The sequence below is a fragment of the Pseudorca crassidens genome, chromosome 3, assembly GCF_039906515.1.
Source record: "Pseudorca crassidens isolate mPseCra1 chromosome 3, mPseCra1.hap1, whole genome shotgun sequence".
Lineage (NCBI taxonomy): Eukaryota > Metazoa > Chordata > Mammalia > Artiodactyla > Delphinidae > Pseudorca > Pseudorca crassidens.
In genome coordinates, this window is record NC_090298.1 from 130,679,502 (window position 1) to 130,697,227 (window position 17,726).

The window sequence follows — 17,726 nt, forward strand, 5'->3', positions numbered from 1 at the left end:
TTTGATGATCTCTAAAGACACTTCTAGCTCTAAATGTAGCTGATTCACTAGGTGCACATGACTGTTGATATTTGTGCTGACTCATTCTAGGCACATGAGTGTTTTTGTTTCAAAAAGCTGAGTTGAGGACATCTGGGGATATTAGCATTATTTCCTATAGTTCAGTTAATTTTCATATAAAGTCATATCTTTTAGTGGGTGAATATTTAAGGTGGTTGGATTCAGACTTGTAAGAGGCTCTATTGTAATGCTTGTATTTATTTCCATTCAGAATGCAGTTACTAATTATCTGTTGTGTACCCAGCTTTGTACTACATTCTTCATCTTTAAAGGAGGGAAAGATCTGATTTCTGTTATTTCTGACAACAGTTGTCCTATTTTAAAAAATGTGTTCTGGAGGAAGTTAATTCAAAATATCCTTGGAGTATAAATTTAATAATTCTTTTTTTAAAAAAATTATTTATTTATTTATCTTTGGCTGCACTGGGTCTTCCTTTCTGTGCACTGGCTTTCTCTAGTTGCAGTGAGAGGGGGCTACTCTTTGTTGCGGTGCATGGGCTTCTCATCGTGGTGGCTTCTCTTGTTGTGGAGCATGGGCTCTGGGCGCATGGGCTTCAGGAGTTGTGGCACACGGGCTCAGTAGTTGTGGCTCGTGGGCTCTAGAGCTCAGGCTCAGTAGTTGTGGCCCACGGGCTTCGTTGCTTCGCGGCATATGGGATCGTCCCAGACCAGGGCTCGAACCTGTGTCCCCTGCATTGGCAGGCGGATTCCGAACCACTGCACCACCAGGGAATTCCCAAATTTAATAATTCTTAAAGGAAATTTTCAAGTATGATTTTCTCTACTTGTCTGATGTTGTTAATGGTTATTTTGGATCTAAAGTTTAAGAATTTTCAATAAGATTTAGCCCTTGAGCTTCTTGAACTTGACAAGTCTATGAATCAAAGCCATAATGCCCATTACCAAGGGTACTGCTGCAAGTGTTGTTATCTCCTCCTTTACAGCTTACACATTCCATTTAAAACTTAGCAGGACCTGGACTGTGTTCTTTGCATTTGCAATTCTTGTCTGAGGAAGGAAAGCTCACTGTATCCCTTTTCCTTAGTACTGTTATAATTTGATATTCTCTTTTTAAAACTGACTGCAATAGGAAGGCATGTGATTAGCAGTCATAGAGATAACAATAAGAAATGAGAAATTTAATTCTGTTTTAGTTCAGGTCAGCCATATGAATGCCTTTCTTTTCCTTATTTAAGGTTCTCTTAGAAGCACAAGATATGGCAGTGAGAGACCACAATGTGGAATTCAGATCCAATTTATATATAGGTAAGATCTTTAATATTCTTAGCTTTGGAAAATGGCTTCCAACAGTGATGCCAAATTCTTCATCTAATAACAATCTTTGATATCTAAATACTTTGGACTGTGTTTGCTAGTGAAAATTGCTGGTAATAGCTTATTCTTCAGCCTTCAGCATGCTAATGTTAGTCAGTTGTAAATGGTCCTAACTTTACTGCTTTATTGTTACCTGTTCCGTAATGAGACTGAGATCATGAAACCTATTGCTGATAATTATTAAATAATGGATATCAAGATGATATATAGAGTGGTCCGTTAATCATAATGAAACTATGGAAGAATGTAACTGATTTTTTAAAAAATGAATTCTTTGTCAACCCAAAGGAGATATATAAAGGATCACAGGTGGACTTAAAAAAATCTTTATTTATAATGTGCCAAGCCAGGTGCCTAATCCCTAAAGGTATCCTATAAGTTAGTCTTCCATTTACCAGAATGGAAAATCTGTTGAACTCTAAAAGCCAAGGGGGCCTTCGAAGGCTCAGATGACCCAGATGTGTTGGTTCCCCTTTGTTATTACATCCTGAAGCATTACCTCAGCTTTGTATGCTTGTTCCACATCACATTAAATTAATGTGTGGGAATATGTTTTGGGAAGCCTGGTACACTGTACAAATGTAAGGGATTTTTTGGTAGCATACCTTCATACTGCTCCTTTTTTAGAAAGAGATCAATGGTTATTATAAAGCTCTCCCCCCGCTCCCCTAACACCACAGTAAAGTAGAGCAGTGGCTGGAGTTACTGCAGCAATTACTGCTAACCTCAGCAGTTTTGTAATCAAACAGAGATGTTGATGTCAAAGCAAAATTTTCTCAATCTGCCAAACCTGCATATGAGAAGGACTGTTTTACCTAAAGCTATTTTAAACTCAAAATATGGGAACTGCTGCTCTCCAAATGGAGGGTAAAAGGCTGAATCATTCTGGGGGAAGTTAGCTGTGCCTTATAGTTTTTCAAAAATTAGAATTTTAAAAAAACATCTAAATTGCACTTTGTCATATAACCTCTGCTCTACTGGAGATATTTATTCTGATTTAGTTAGTACCTTACCTCATCTCACCTGGAATTGATGCTGGCAACCACACCTACTTCTGAAATTCAAATGAGTTATGATTTTCAACTGAAATATCTTATTTTAAAGCTGAATCTTGTATAACTAATTACATTCTTATACAGAGGAGAATCAAATGGCAACTCAGAAGATGCAGTCCACAGTAATTAATCATAAGCATTTTCTTCTGGGAGCAGCATGAATAAATAATGCTGGAAGGACCCATAATCATTGGAAGAGATGAAATAAAGAGCAAGACCGTTTGCTTAAAACCTCTTGGTGACCTTTCCTGCTCCATGACTGAATATGAAATCAAATTTATTTAATTTCGTTCAACTTTATAGGAATATTGGCTTCTTAGCTGATAGGCAACATTTCATAATGGAAATCAGATGCAAGTGAAATGGAATTTGTGTTAAATATGTTTCAACAGTTGTAGTACTGTTGAGAGAGAGGGTGAGGAGCTTAATCCTGTCTTCCCAAATGAAGGAGCAAAGTCCAATGTTGCCTTTAAGCAAAAATCAACTTAACCAGTCCCATGTGAATGGTCCTTTAATGCATTGGTCTCTTCAGGCACATTTCTGCTGAAAAACCTCTGCCCTTCCTACACCTTCCTTTCATGTAGTTCTGGGTCAAAATCTCTTTTCTTAAGTAGGGCTAATAACTTTGGATTTGTCTTATGATTTTAAAAACTCATTTGCTAAGTATTTTGTTGCCTAATTCCATTATGAAGGAAAAAGAGATGAGTACCCACAGGAAGATGAAGTATCTGACCACAACACATCAGGCATTTTATCCCTGTATTTGCTAAACTTCCCTGATAAGAATCGTCTGAGGTTCTTATTAAAGATACAGATTCCCAGGCCTCACCACAGACTTACTGAATCTGAAACCCCAGGGGAGAAGCCTGGGTAAGTTCTATTCATTCTTACCTATAAAATCTGGGAAATGGATTTATCTTTTTACAGTCTTTGAAAAGGCCTAGACATTTTATTCCATAGACTTCTTTTAGAGCTTTGAAAGGCTAGTTACTTGTTGGCTACTGTTTCGGCTCAGCAACAGGTCTTTCAGTCCCCTGAAATAAGTAAGTACTGGCATTTTAAGGGACTTGCTTTTTTGGTAGCATATGTTCTCATTATGTGGTAATTCCCTCAAATGCTTGTCATCAGTCTAAAGCTAATACCTGGTATTGCATGACCACAGACTTTGAAAGTTCATTTCCTTTTCAGACTTAAAATGATGACTAATGACACTGTGAACAGGCCTTAACAAGTGGACATGGACTAATAAAATGTCACTGCTTCATGATTCATGACATCTATAGTAGTTCACTTCAGGGAAAGTGAATGACTGACTTTGTAAATCAGTTTTCTGGGCTAAGAATGATGAAGGAGGAAGGGGGAGAGTTTCTAAAGTTAAGTCAAGATTCGTATTTACCTAAATACAAGTACTAGGAAATATTGACAATATTTTAAATATGGTACCTGCTGGGCATTATCTTTAGAAGAGCATTATCTTGGGCATTATCTTTAGAAGGTCGTTTCCACTTTTGAGATGTCTTTATGTTTTTTCTTTCATTCAAAAAGTATTTGAGTGCCTTCAGTGAGTATACCACACACACAGTTAGGTGATGGTATATCTTTTATAGCAATTTAAAACATTTAGCACAAGTAGTTTTGTTCTTTGACAGTAATAGCCCTTTGGAAGAATACATAAATTGTTCTCCCTAGTTGGAACAAAACCATGTACACTATTAGTATTGTATGTACTTGGAAAACTTTGAAATTTATTTTAGAATTTAAGCAAATTTACCAGAAACATCTGTATTGAAAAAATGATATTAATTAGCAGAAGATGTATTTCAAAATCATTTCTGTTCCTTATGGGGCATGAACTTTGGGGACAGTACAAGAGGAGTGTAAGTTTTGTTGAGGAAGTAACTTTTACAGGTGAAACATGAACACGTACACAAGGTAGTGTATGGTTTGGGACCAAAAAGAGTAACAGGTAAATGGTATTGTTGGAATAGAGAAGAGGAGGTCAGTATAGTTTAAAATAGTCATGGAGATTTTCTAGACAATTTTAGCTTTTGAAGATACGCTTTTGGGGATCTGAAGGAGTGTCCAAGAGGAAAAATTTTCAAAGTGAGGTAACCACTTAAGCAAAGGCACATAGGTTGGGATGAGCAGTAAGTGTGTGGTACAGTGAGTAGAACAGTGCAGAGGAAGTAGAGGCTTGCCTTAGAGGAGATGAAATTGAAAAGGTGAACATGGCCTAGATTTCAGAGGGCTGAACATGGCAAGCTGTGGCATTTGGTTAAAACAGTATTGACAGGGCTTCCCTGGTGGCGCAGTGGTTGGGAGTCCGCCTGCCGATGCAGGGGACACGGGTTCGTGCCCCGGTCTGGGAGGATCCCACGTGCCGCGGAGCGGCTGGGCCCGTGGGCCATGGCCGCTGGGCCTGCGCGTCCGGGGCCTGTGCTCCGCGGCGGGAGAGGCCGCAACGGTGAGAGGCCTGTGTACCGCAAAAAAAAAAAAAAAAAAAAAAAAAAAAACAGTATTGACGAGGAACCACAGGAAGTTTTTGGGTAAGAGATTTATGTTATTAAGGCAGTGTTTTAAGACTATTAACTCTAAGCATTGGTTTTGAAATTGTGCTCTGAGGCCTCCAGGGGTGGGGCCTGGGACAAGCAGAAAGGCTTCTTGGTCACTGCTGTATCCTTAGAGCCCAGGATGGCGCTTCACACCCAGCAGGAACTTGGAATTTCTATATGTTGGGTGAATGAATGGCAGCAGTTTTGGATCTACTCTCACCCGTGTTTCATTCTTAACAGATTCACGTGAAAGTAGGCATCTACGTATTGTTTCATTTAATTGAAATGGTTCCGTACTAAAGCAGTTTGAAACGACTCCACGCTTCCAATTCAGGGGCCACGGGTTCGATCCCTGGTCAGGGAACTAAGATCCTGCATGCTGTGTGGTGCGGCCAAAAAAAAAAAAAAAAAACAATTCGGAATTTATACTCTAAGCCCTGATTTCATTCAGATGTCCGAGTGGCTGTGTTGGGTATTCCCATTCCAGAGTGTTAAAGAACCCTGGTGTTTCAGAAGAATTAATGTTTTTGTTTTGACATAAAAAAGGGATGGCATTATTTGCATAAAGGTAAGCAGATGATATTTTATGGATTAAGGAGGAAATCATAACTGGCATTTAGCAGGTATTGAGTGTCTTCTCTTCTGTATTTTGGGAGAGATGGAAGGAAAATGGTAGTTAACATAGACCCTCATAGGGTTGATCATTGTGTTTTGATAGATTATGTAGTCCTGCACAGTTAGCTAATTTTGATACTTCCTTCACTGGAGTAGTATTCCTTATTCTCAGGGTATTTGGAAACTGGTGCCCAAGTTGGGTAGAGTAGCAGTTTTGGATAAAATTAGCTACCATGTTTGTAAAATCTTTTTAGAAGTTTCTACACTCTTCCCAATGTCACTGTTTTTGTTTGTAGGATTCCTCCTGACAAGTGGATTCAGGGCACCTGGTAGTACTGTATTATAAAGTGATTTGTGTAATGCTGCTTTTTCTTTGGAAAAATTAAATTTTTTTTTAAATTGAGGTATAATTGATGTATAACATTATATTACTTTCAGGTGTACAACTGAATGGTTCAGTATTGCAAAGTGATTACAAGTCTAGTTAACATCTGTCACCATACATAGTTACAGAATTTTTTTTCTTGTGATGAGAACTTTTAAGATCTATTGTCTTAACAACTTTTAAATATGCAATATGGTATTATTGACTATAGTCACCATGCTGTACATTACATCCCCATGGCTTATTTATTTTATCACTGGAAGTTTGTACCTTTTGACTCCCTTCACCCATTTCAGCCACCTGCCCCCCACCCCCATCTTTGGAAATTCTTAAATTCATTTCTTTAGTGCCAGTAGATGAAGTTGATAAAAGGGTGGTAGTTCTCTCCTTATCTCACTGAGACCCTAGGCAGTTTTCTTAATCACTTTCATCCTTAGCTTTCTCTTTGGCAAAGCTAGGGTGCTTCTGCTGAAACCATTTCATGAGAGGTTTGTAGTTAGAGGGTTGTGGAGCACATACTTTGATATGGTCCCTGCAATATAAAGTTCTGTCACAGTAAAAGAATGGTGAGTATTGAAGTGAATTAATTTGCTACATATGCTATAGATTTTGCCTTTTTAAAAGGCTTATTAAATTAACTAAAAACGTAAGACTAAGTAAATTCAGAAGGTGGTAGAAGGTAATTACTACCCTGATTTACTGTGGGTGAACAGGTGAACAGATTTCTTCTTGTGCTGTTTAAGAGGTTTCTTCAAATTTTGCAGGGTCAAACTTTGACATGTTGAATGGGAGAGGGGAGATGAGGGGACAGATGTGATACAGGAGTTCCTAAACCTGGCTGTGAATCAGAATTGCTTGGGGTGTGGGGGAGTGTTGTTTGCTCAGGATTTAATTTTCAAAGCCCACTCCAAATATAGAGTATCTAGAGATGGGATCTCAGCATCAGCATTTTAAATATGTTCCCTAAGTTAGTTTGATGTAGTAGCCTGAGGACAGCATTTGGGAATCATTGGTTCCAAAGGAACAGTTAGAATATAATACAGTTAGAATAAAATCAGAACGTCATCCCTCAGCCTCCAGGGCTCTGTGTAATCTTGCCTTCATTTCTGATCTCGTCCCCTTGTTTGTATCACTCTTTCCCTTGCTTACTATGCTTCAGCAGGTTCTGTTCCTGAACCAAGCCAAGCATGTTCCTACCATTGGGCCTTTGCACTTGCTGTTCCCTCTTCTTGGAACACCTTGCCCCTAGATATTTGCATGAATGATTCATTCTGGTCTTGGATCAAATGTCTCTTCCTCAAGGATGCCTCTTGACACCCTCCAGTCTCAAGTTGCCTCCCAGCACCCAATCAGTCTCTGTCACATCACTGTTTTCTTTATTCGTAGCACTTGTCACTAACTAAAATGATCATGTTTATTTTCTCTCTTTCTCCTCTAGAGTGTGCACTGCACAGAGCCAGGGCCCTTGCTATTCTTGTTCACTCCTATTTCTGCAGCACCTGGAGTAGAGCCTGGTCCTTAGTAAGGAAGGACTCAGGAGATACTTGTCTTGAGACAAACCTGCTGTAGCCAGCCTGTGAGCTCATGTAGTCTTAGAATCCAGTTGAGGAAAGGGCAGAAATTGCTCAGCTGATCAAGCTGTAATCTTGTGGATACAGTTGTTTCCTATAATTTTCTTTTTCTTCTCTGTCTAGCTCAGTCCACTTCAGGGCGAGGCCAGTACCTGAAACGCATCCGATACCACGGCAGAGGTCGCTTTGGGATTATGGAGAAGGTTTTTTGCCATTATTTTGTGAAGTTGGTGGAAGGCCCTCCACCTCCACCTGAGGCACCAAAGACAGCAGTCGCCCACGCCAAAGAGTATATCCAGGAGCTTCGCAACCGGACCATCATTCACACTCTATGATGGGGGTATTAAGACTCCACAGTGTATATATTTTACCATTCATTTCCTAAAACCAACAAAAATTAAAGACAGATGCTTTTTATGATTTGTCATTGAATTATTGAAATATGAAGTACAACTGCTAGTTTTACATGAATATTTATAAAGCTCTGCCCATCTCTCTTGAGCCTCTGGGTATATTTTATGTATTTGCAACTAAGAAGGAGACATCAGCTTTAAACATAGTGACAGACTATGTAATTCAGAAGGCTTTTTTGAGTGATGTTTGAAGGCAGTGTTAGCTTTCTAGCTTGTGCCCTGCAGGTGGTACTTTTGATACTGGACTTGAGTAGAAAGTTACAGGATAAGAAAACTTGTCCTTACTATTTCACTTGATTTTTCTCCTGGAACTGGGGGAGGGGGTGGTGGACGGGAGCATCCCTGCACATTGTTTCAGTGCAGTATTTTAGGGCATTCTGTAGTTCAGTTTTTCCTTTCACTGTTGGCGTAGGCCAGTGGATGAGGGATTATATTTTCCTTTACTGATTTAGCAGTAACTTGAAATTACAGGAGTTTATTAGATATATTAATCTAAAACTCCAAAAACCATTTAACTTAGAAAGTTTTATTTTACTTAAATAATGACTATTTTATGTCTCCTACCAACAATGCTTTCTATTGCTTGGTTGTCTTGTTTAGGATTGATTCATTTTTCAGAGTGCATTCAAATTAATGGAGAGAGGAATTGAACCAGTCTCAGGCTTGCATTATAAAATAATTGATATTTTTAGGACATTCCACCTGAAAGCGGAAGAATACACTTTCTTTTCAAGTGCACATGGAACATTCTCCAGAATAGATCACATCTTGGGTCACAAATCAAGCCTTGGAAAGTTTAAGAAAATTGAAATTGTATCAAGCATCTTTTCTGACCACAACACTGTGAGATTAGAAATCAGGTACAGGAAAAAAAAAAGTAAAAAACACAAATACATGGAGGCTAAATGGTGCTGCTAAATAACTAAGAGATCACTGAAGAAATCAAAGAGGAAATCAAAAAATACCTAGAAACAAATGACAACAAAAACACGACGATCCAAAACCTATGGGACACAGCAAAAGCAGTTCTAAGAGGGAAGTTCATAGCAATTCAAGCTCACCTCAAGAAACAAGAAAGATCTCAAATAAACAATATAACCTTACACCTAAAGCAACTAGAAAAAGAAGAACAAAGAAAACCCAAAGTTAGTAGGAGGAAAGAAATCATAAAGATCAGAGCAGAAATAAATGAAACAGAAACAGAAAACAGTAGCAAAGATCAATACAACTAAAAGCTGGTTCTTTGAGAAGATAAACAAAATGAATAAACCTTTAGCCAGACTCATCAAGAAAAAAAGGGAGAGGATGCAAATCAATAGAATTAGAAATGAAAAAGGAGAAGTTACAACAGACGCCACAGAAATACAAAGCATCCTAAGAGACTCTACTACAAGCAACTCTATGCCAATAAAATGGACAACCTGGAAGAAATGGACAAATTTTTGGAAAAGTACAACCTTCCAAGATTGAGTGAGGAAGAATTAGAAAATATATACAGGCCAATCACAGGTGATGAAATTGAAACTTCAATTAAAAATCTTCCAAGAAACAAAAGTCCAGGACCAGATGGCTTCACAGGCGAATTCTATCAAACATTTAGAGAAGACTTAACACCTGTCCTTCTCAAACTCTTCCAAAAATTTGCAGAGGGAGGAACACTCCCAAACTTGTTTTACAAGGCCACCATCACCCTGATGCCCAAACCAGACAAAGATATCACAAAAAAGAAAATTATAGACCAATATCACGAACATAGATGCAAAAATCCTCAGCAAAATACTAGCAAACAGAATCCAACAACACATTAAAAGGATCATACACCATGATCAAGTGGGATTTATCCCAGGGATGCAAGGATCCTTCAGTATATGCAAAACAATCAATGTGATACACCATATTAACAAATTAAAGGATAAAAACCATGTGATCATCTCAATTGATGCAGAAAAAGCTTTTGACAAAATTCAACACCCACTTATAAAAGTCTCCAGAAAGTGGGCATAGAGGGAACCTAGCTCAACATAATAAAAGCCATATATGACAAACCCACAGCAAACATCATTCTCAATGGTGAAAAACTGAAAGCATTTCTTCTAAGATCAGGAACAAGACAAGGATGTCCACTCTTGCCACTATTATTCAACATAGTATTGGAAGTCCTAGCCACAGCAGTCAGAGAAGAAAAAGAAATAAAAGGAATACAAATTGGAGAAGAAGTAGTAAAACTGTCACTGTTTGCCCATGACATACTATACATAGAAAATCCTAAAGATGCCACCAGAAAACTACTAGAACTAATCAGTGAATTGGTAAGGTTGCAGGACACAAAATTAATGCACAGGACTTCCCTGGTGGCACAGTGGTTAAGAATCAGCCTGCCAGTGTAGGGGACACAGGTTTGAGCCCTGGTCCAGGAAGATCCCATAGTCCGTGGAGCAACTAAGCCCATGCACCACAACTACTGAGCCTGTGCTCTAGATTCTGTGAGCCACAACTGTTGAGCCCGCGTGCCACAACTACAGAAGCTCGTGTGCCTGGAGCCTGTGCTCTGCAACAAGAGAAGCCACCGCAATGAGAAGCCCGCACACTGCAACGAAGAGTAGCCCCTGCTCACTGCAACTAGAGAAAGCCCACGCGCAGCAGTGAAGACCCAGCGCAGCCAAAAATAAATAAAATAATGATAATAAATAAATAAAAATAAGGCAGTAGGTGGCACTCACTTCCCTCTTGTTAGCAGAAAATTGTTAAGAGTGTTCGGCAGTACCTGATTCTCGTTGATGCACATGTTTTCATTGACAAGAGGCACTCTGTCCACAGCCCTAGTCCGGGGTTTCTCAAACGTTTGTATGTAGAGGAAGAACTTGGGGTGCTTGCTTATTAGTGCAGACTTCTGGGTTTCGCCCAAGAGATTCTGATTCACTAGAAATCTGTTTTAAACAAGCACTTCCAGGTGATTCTGTTGTAGGGGACTGTACTTTGAGAATATCCCTCTGGTCAAATGAAGAATGTAGCTTTAGTGCCATGTTTTAAGATGGCATTAATTATAGCTACTATTTACTGGGACCTCATTATTTGACATGTTCCATGCTATATTTTACAAATAACTGTCTCAGGGTCACACAGTTTGTGAATATTGGAGCTATGATTTAAACTCTAGGTTTAAGTACCTGGTTCTGCATACCTAGTGAATATACAGGTATTTTCTGGGCCTCTGCAGTTACCTTAATGTGTGGGTAAAAAGGCAAAGAGCTCAGTGGAGTAAGCCACTGAGGTTTAGGGCAGATCCTGGGTCCTAAGCTATTATAGCATGGAATCATGGAAATAACACTGGAGTGGTGGAAAGGGAACTTTATTCTAGTCCTGGCATACTCATTAACCAGAAGACGACTTTGGGCAGGTCTCCTCCCTCCCTGGCCTCCATTTCATTCATCCAGAAGATAAGAGGCTCAGTGTTGTCTGTAGACCACCTTCTTCAGAATCACTTGAAGGACTTGTTAAAAGATCCAAATCCCTGGGCCCTATCTCAGACTTAGTGAGTCAGGAGCTGGTGTGGGAGACCAGGGGGTTTGCACTTGTAGTGAATGCCCCAGTGATGTGTGGCTAGAGAATCACTGGGCCAGAGGGTCTCTGGGCTCTCTTTCAGTGCAGAGGCTCCATGAGTTTTAGCCTTGAGTTTTGACTTCCTCGGGTGTGACTAAAACACGCCAGGTGGTGATGTGGACTCCGTAACTATAAATTACGTAAATGAGGTTGCTGCTTCATCAGGCTGTTAAAGCTGTTTTGAAAGAGTTAAGGACAAAACAGATCTTAGGTTCTAATGAAGAAAGTTTGCTTGTGATCTAAGATTCAGCCTTTATTCGGAGCTGCTTCTGGTTAAAGTGTACTAACTGCTAACATGCAGCACTGGGTACCTAGCACTGTTTTAAGCACTGTATATATATTTTTTCTCAATGAATCTTTCCCATTGTGACTGTTGCTAAGTCCATCTGGTTAGTTTCCGTGGCTGAGAGTGCACTTTCTAACATAAATGAACATTTTGGTCCCCACTTAAAATTAACTTTACGTGGTTCAGAAACTAATGTCTTAATTATTCTTTAATGGCAATATCTGAATGCTTGTGATTTCCTTCTTTCTTTGTCAGAGAGTTATGATAGATTTAAACTTTTTTAGTTGGTGTGTAGCACATTCAGGAAGTGCACTGATCATAAGTTTAGCTCAATAATTGATCAAGTGGTGAACGTGCCCAGGTAAACAGGTGAAGAAATAGAATGTGATAGCAACCCTGAGTCCCCTTCATACCCCTTCCCAGTCACTACCCACCTATCCAAAGGTAACCGTCACCCCGACTGCTACCATATGATAGATTTTTTTTTTTAAAGGTTAGCTTTTGTTTTCTTTAACTCAGCATAATTTATTGGGCAACCATTATATGCCTGGTGCTGAGGATACAGATAGTGAAAGAGGAATCAGCCCTTGCTCCTGGAGCTCACACTCTGCTGGGAAAGGCAGAGTAATTCAGTAAATCACTAACTACAAGTCTTCACTGTGCTGAGTGTTACGAAAGCAGAGGGACATGGGCCTATGGGAGCAGACATCAGGGTGCCCTGGAAAACAGTCATTGGATTTTGGGGCAAGTTTATTTTCTTAAAGATACGGTAAGGGGAAAGGGTAAAATGACAAATGTCATATGGATCAGTAAAGGGTTATGTTGTCAGAATGCCGACTTGGGTTTTGTTTTCAACTCTATAAATGTTAGGACCACTTCATCCTTCCAGAAATAAGATGTGGGATGTGTGATGTGGATGGGGAATATACTGTCTTTGGAGCTGACTCAGAGTTACTAAACTTTATGAGGCTCCAGCTAACACTGAGGGGAAAAGCATGCAAAGTGAGTATACCGCAAACATTGCAAAATAAAAGGGATATGTTTTTCTATGTGATGAAAACGATTAGATTTTTTCCAGTCATTTCATTTTAGTGCAGAGGTTGTAATTACAATTTTAGTTGATTAAGAAGAGCTCAATCACACGTGTGGGTTTAAAACAGGAAATGTTTTGGCGTAGGTGAGCTTCCAGAAATTCTAAAGCAGGACAAAACTATGTAGTTTTGTCTATGTAGATGACATTATTAACACTTCTAGGAATAGGCACCTCTTCTTAACCCACTGTCTCTGATATAACTGTCTAGGATCAGATCTCTATATAAGAGAGGTTCTAGCCTTTATTCTTAAGCAAACCAGCCTACTCTGAGTTATGTTAGTACATAACTTAGGATTTATCTGTATGGAATCACGAATACATTGGATCAAAGAGAAAATATTGGGAAATGAATCATACTTGTGCAGTCAAGTAAAATATTTTTTGTGTTTGTCCAATAGGGACTTGAATGAATTTTTATTTTCACTTATGGCTCAAGGAGACTTATAAAAATTCCACTCTGGAAAGTAAGGGATGGCAATATTAATATCACAAAGTGGAATTTAAGGAAAAGACATAAATGAACCTAAAAGCGTTGTTTAATGCCCATATGGAGGAATACATTCTGCAGTCAATGTGAAACCATTTCTAAACCTCCTGAAGGTCATCGAAAAGTTCCAAGTTTCCATAGTGGACCCCAGCATAAGAAATGATTTAAGTTCATTTTCTCTGGCCACAGTTCTTGACTCTCTCTATATCCATGCTCTTTGCAGTGTGACTTTGCAGCGCCTCTTATTATGAGGTGGAGTCTCTTCTGACCTCTTGAATTTGGGCTTACTTTGTAATAGAACGTGGCAGAAGTGACAGTTTGCAGGTTTTCAGCCTTGGCCCTGTTTGCTTCCTCTTTCTTTCTTGGACCTCTGCTTCTCCATGTAAACAAGCCCAGGCTGATCTGCTCAAGGACGAGAGACCACGTGGAAGAGAGATGTGGGCCCCAGCTTACAGGCGGCCAACCACAAAACACGAGAGAGTCCAGCAGACATCAGCACAGCTGCAGATGCAGCAAAAACTGATGACAGAAGCATGAATGAGCCCAGGTGAGAACAGGTAAACCACCACAAACTGACCTACAGACTCATGAAGAAATTAGTAAGTTCTTATTGTTTAAGCCACTGAAATATGAGGTAGTTTGCTACATAGTAGCAGCTGTGATAAGTATTTCAAACTTTGTACTCTTAAGGAGAATACCTATCCTTTTCAAATGTCCATAACAATTTGTATAATTGATTCTACAAATTTTAGATTCTACAGTTGTAGACTCTAAATTGATTCTACAATTGTAAAATTGATTTACAAAGAAGACCTCACATTATCTCAAATAAGAGTTATATAGACCACTTTAAAAAAATTATTTTTGTTTATTTTTGGCTGCATTGGGTCTTTGTTGCTGTGCGTGGGCTTTCTCTAGTGATGAGCAGGGGCTACTCTTCGTTGCGATGTGCAGGCTTCTTATCGCGGTGGCTTCTTCTGTTGCAAAGCACGGGCTATAGGTGCACGGGCTTCAGTAGTTGTGGCTCGCGGGCTCTAGAGCACAGGCTCAGTAGTTGTGTTGCATGGGCTTAGTTGCTCTGGGGCATGTGGGACCTTCCTTGGCCAGGGCTCGAACCCATGTACCCTGCATTGGCAGGCGGATTCTTTTTTTTTTTTTTTTTTTTGGCAGGTGGATTCTTAACCACTGCACCACCAGGGAAGCCCTAGGTCACTTTAAAAAATACTGCCCTAAAACCAGAAATTTGTTCTTAAAAAGGAAGTTAAGCATAATATACTTGATAATAAAACACTCCTAATTCTTGGTTCTTTGGGGGAAAGAATCATTGAAATGGACAGATCTTGTAAGTCCAATAAGAAATACAAATGATACAAATAGCCAAGACACGGAAGTGACCTAAATATCTGTCAGTAGGTGAATGGATAAAGAAGATGTGGTGTGTATATATGTATATATACAATGGAATACTACTCAGCCATAAAAAAGAATGAAATAATGCCATTTGCAGCAATATGGATGGACCTAGAGATTATCATAGTAAAGTAAGTCAGAAAGAGAAAGACAAATACCATATGATATCACTTTTATGTGGAATGTAAACTATGACACAAATGATTTACAAAACAGAAACAGACTCACAGATGTAGAAAACAAAATTAGGGTTACCAAAGGGGAAAGGGGGTGGGGGAGGGATAAATTAGGAGTTTGGGATTAGCATATACAAACTACTATATATAAAATAGGTAAATAACAAGGTCTTACTGTATAGCACAGGGAAGTATATTCAATATCTTGTAATTATAATGGAAAAAATATGAAAAAGTATATGTGTGTGTGTGTATATATATACGTATCTGAATCACTTTGCTGTATACCAGAAACTAACACAACCTTGTAAATCAACTACAATTAAAAAGAAATACAAATGAAAAAATACGTATGAGACAAGGGCATAAAACATACAGAAAAAATTTAAAATTCTTTGTAGGAATGAGCTGGATCATTCTATTTCTCTGTACGGTTCTGGATTAGAATTGATCAAAAGATGAACTTGAGTCATAATTGGGAGTTAGAAGTGATTCTCTCACAATCATTTTGGCATCTTGATACCTATCACAGTGGTGCCTCAGGCTAAGACACCACACTAAGGTAGCAAGTGTCCCATTCCAACATCTTGTTAGACTAATTTAAGCATGGGTATCAGTGACTGGCAGAAATGTCATAGGACTGAACCTTAGCTATAAAGGAGTATAGAAATGTACTTTCTAGTTTTCTAGCCTCTTAAAACATGTCAATGTCCTGCAGCCAGAGACCACCATGATCACAATTATAGTTGAAAAAGTCAGGTTTATTGTTGCAGCAAGGGAGAACACACACTGTGGGGAACCATGGGGAATCCTCAGCAAGAGGATATTAGGATTTGGGCTTTGGTTGAGTGACTTTATAGGATCTGGGCTTTGGTTGATTGAGTTGTGGAGAGTCTAGGGAAGCTAAGGTTTGCTCTGTATTGGATGCCATCAGAAAGTGTGTGTGTGGGAATTCTATGATTATCTCAAATTTTATACATAGGGAGGGCAGACTAGGGTGAGGAAACAGGTGTCATTAATTGATAAAGAATTAACAGTCACTCATTTAAGCAAAAAGAGGGTGATGGTTGGTATTTTGTGGATGGCACAGCAACCTTATTTTTGTCTGTGCTTAGACAAAATTATGTTGTGGACTTGCTTTATATGATTTAATCATGTTCTCAGAATGACCTTGTCTGAGTTGGTATTCTGTGAGATAAAAGGAGAATAACAGCGTTGAGTGCCTGGCCAGCTTCTGAATGTCAGGGGCTGTTCCTTTCTCTTCTTTTTCAAGTACAGGCTGGAAGGGAATTTGAGTGACTGCTCAGTAAGCGAATTTGTTGTATCTGCCTCAGGTTTCATCGTACTTAATGATGAAGCTCTGGAGTTTCCCACCAAAGTCAGGTACAAGTCAAGTATGCCCACCATCCATGGTTATTTAATTTACCAAAAGTTTAGTCAAAGCAGTAAGATAAAATGAAATAAGAGAAAAAATCTTTGGAAAGGAAGAGACAAATTATTACTTGCGTATAATTGCCTCCCTAGGAACCGAAGAAAATCAACTGAAGAATTATTAGAAGTAAGGAGAGTTCAGTAAGGCAGCTGGTTACAAAATCAGTATACAAAAGTCAATGCTTATGCCTTAAATCAATAATCATCAGAATATACAATTTTAAAAAGGCATTAAAATAGAGACTAAAATAGAAAATATCTAGGAATAAACTTGACATAAGAAAAGTATGCGGGACCCATATAAATAAAACTGTAAAACTTACCTGGGAGACTTGAAGACTTAAATAAATGGTAGAGCATACCACATTCTTGGATGGCATAACTCGATAATTCAGCCATTTCAATTCTAATAAAAATGTCAAAAGTATTTTTCTTTTTAACTAGACAATATAATCCTAAGGTCACCTGGGAAGCTTAATAAAAGGCTGAAGAATTTTTAGAAGATTGAGAGGTGACTTACACTGCTAGAAAGAAAGATTTATTATAAAAGTAGCATGATTCTTGTGTAAGAATAAAAATAGCCCGCCAAACAGGCTCAAGTATATACATATGGTTTAGGATAAAGGTGGAACTGAAATGTTCTTATATTTCTGCTTAAGTTACAGAAAGCTGCTAAGCACATCGCTTCTGTCCTAATAATGAGAAAATGACAGATAAACTACAAAATCATTACTTTTGTTGAGCTCACGAGAAAGATGAGGTTGTGAGGCAACCAAGTAACCTCATTCAGAAGAGAGACAAGCCCCTCCGAGGAGAAATGGGCTTCACAACTGTCCGCATTCTGGCAGAGCATGGGGAGGAGAGGCACAGCCACTGTCCATGTGGGGAGAAGAAATCAGCTAAATTGTAACACAAAATCCATGTGTGGGTGAGTGTGTAAACCTGGGAAAGCTGAGGTAGAAGAGGAGTTTCCACTCAGCTACAAACTCTCTTCCACAGACTTCCACCAGGTGCTCACAAGAAATATTGGGAGCAGGGCAGGAGGCTGGCCCTCTTGAGCCCACCTCTGAGGTCCAGGCAGAGGGAGGCGATCAATGGATGTTGGGGACACAAAATGCCATTGGCTTCCCTGGATTTTCCTCCTTTAGGGATCAAAAGCTCTAAGCTACTGTGGGTAGGGCAGCAAACTCAGTTACCCACAGGGTTCAAAGTGATCAGTGGATGTGAGGCCCAAGGCCCTGCCTACTAACCTGGACA

General features: G+C 39.1%; 1 protein-coding gene across 4 annotated transcripts in view; it reads left to right on the forward strand.

Annotated features, from left to right (window-relative positions):
• MRPL22 (mitochondrial ribosomal protein L22) overlaps positions 1-7,990 on the forward strand; it is a 36,653-nt gene extending 28,663 nt beyond the window's left edge. For 3 of the 4 annotated variants that reach the window (XM_067732375.1, XM_067732376.1, XM_067732379.1), the window contains 3 exons: positions 1,257-1,326; positions 3,143-3,320; positions 7,697-7,990. In XM_067732375.1, coding sequence (XP_067588476.1) covers positions 1,257-1,326; positions 3,143-3,320; positions 7,697-7,829 — 381 coding nt within the window. In that variant the 3' untranslated portion in view covers positions 7,830-7,990. The remainder of the gene's footprint in view (positions 1-1,256; positions 1,327-3,142; positions 3,321-7,696) is intronic. The other variant, XM_067732378.1, reaches the window with a different exon arrangement.
• The last annotated feature ends 9,736 nt before the right edge of the window (positions 7,991-17,726 follow it).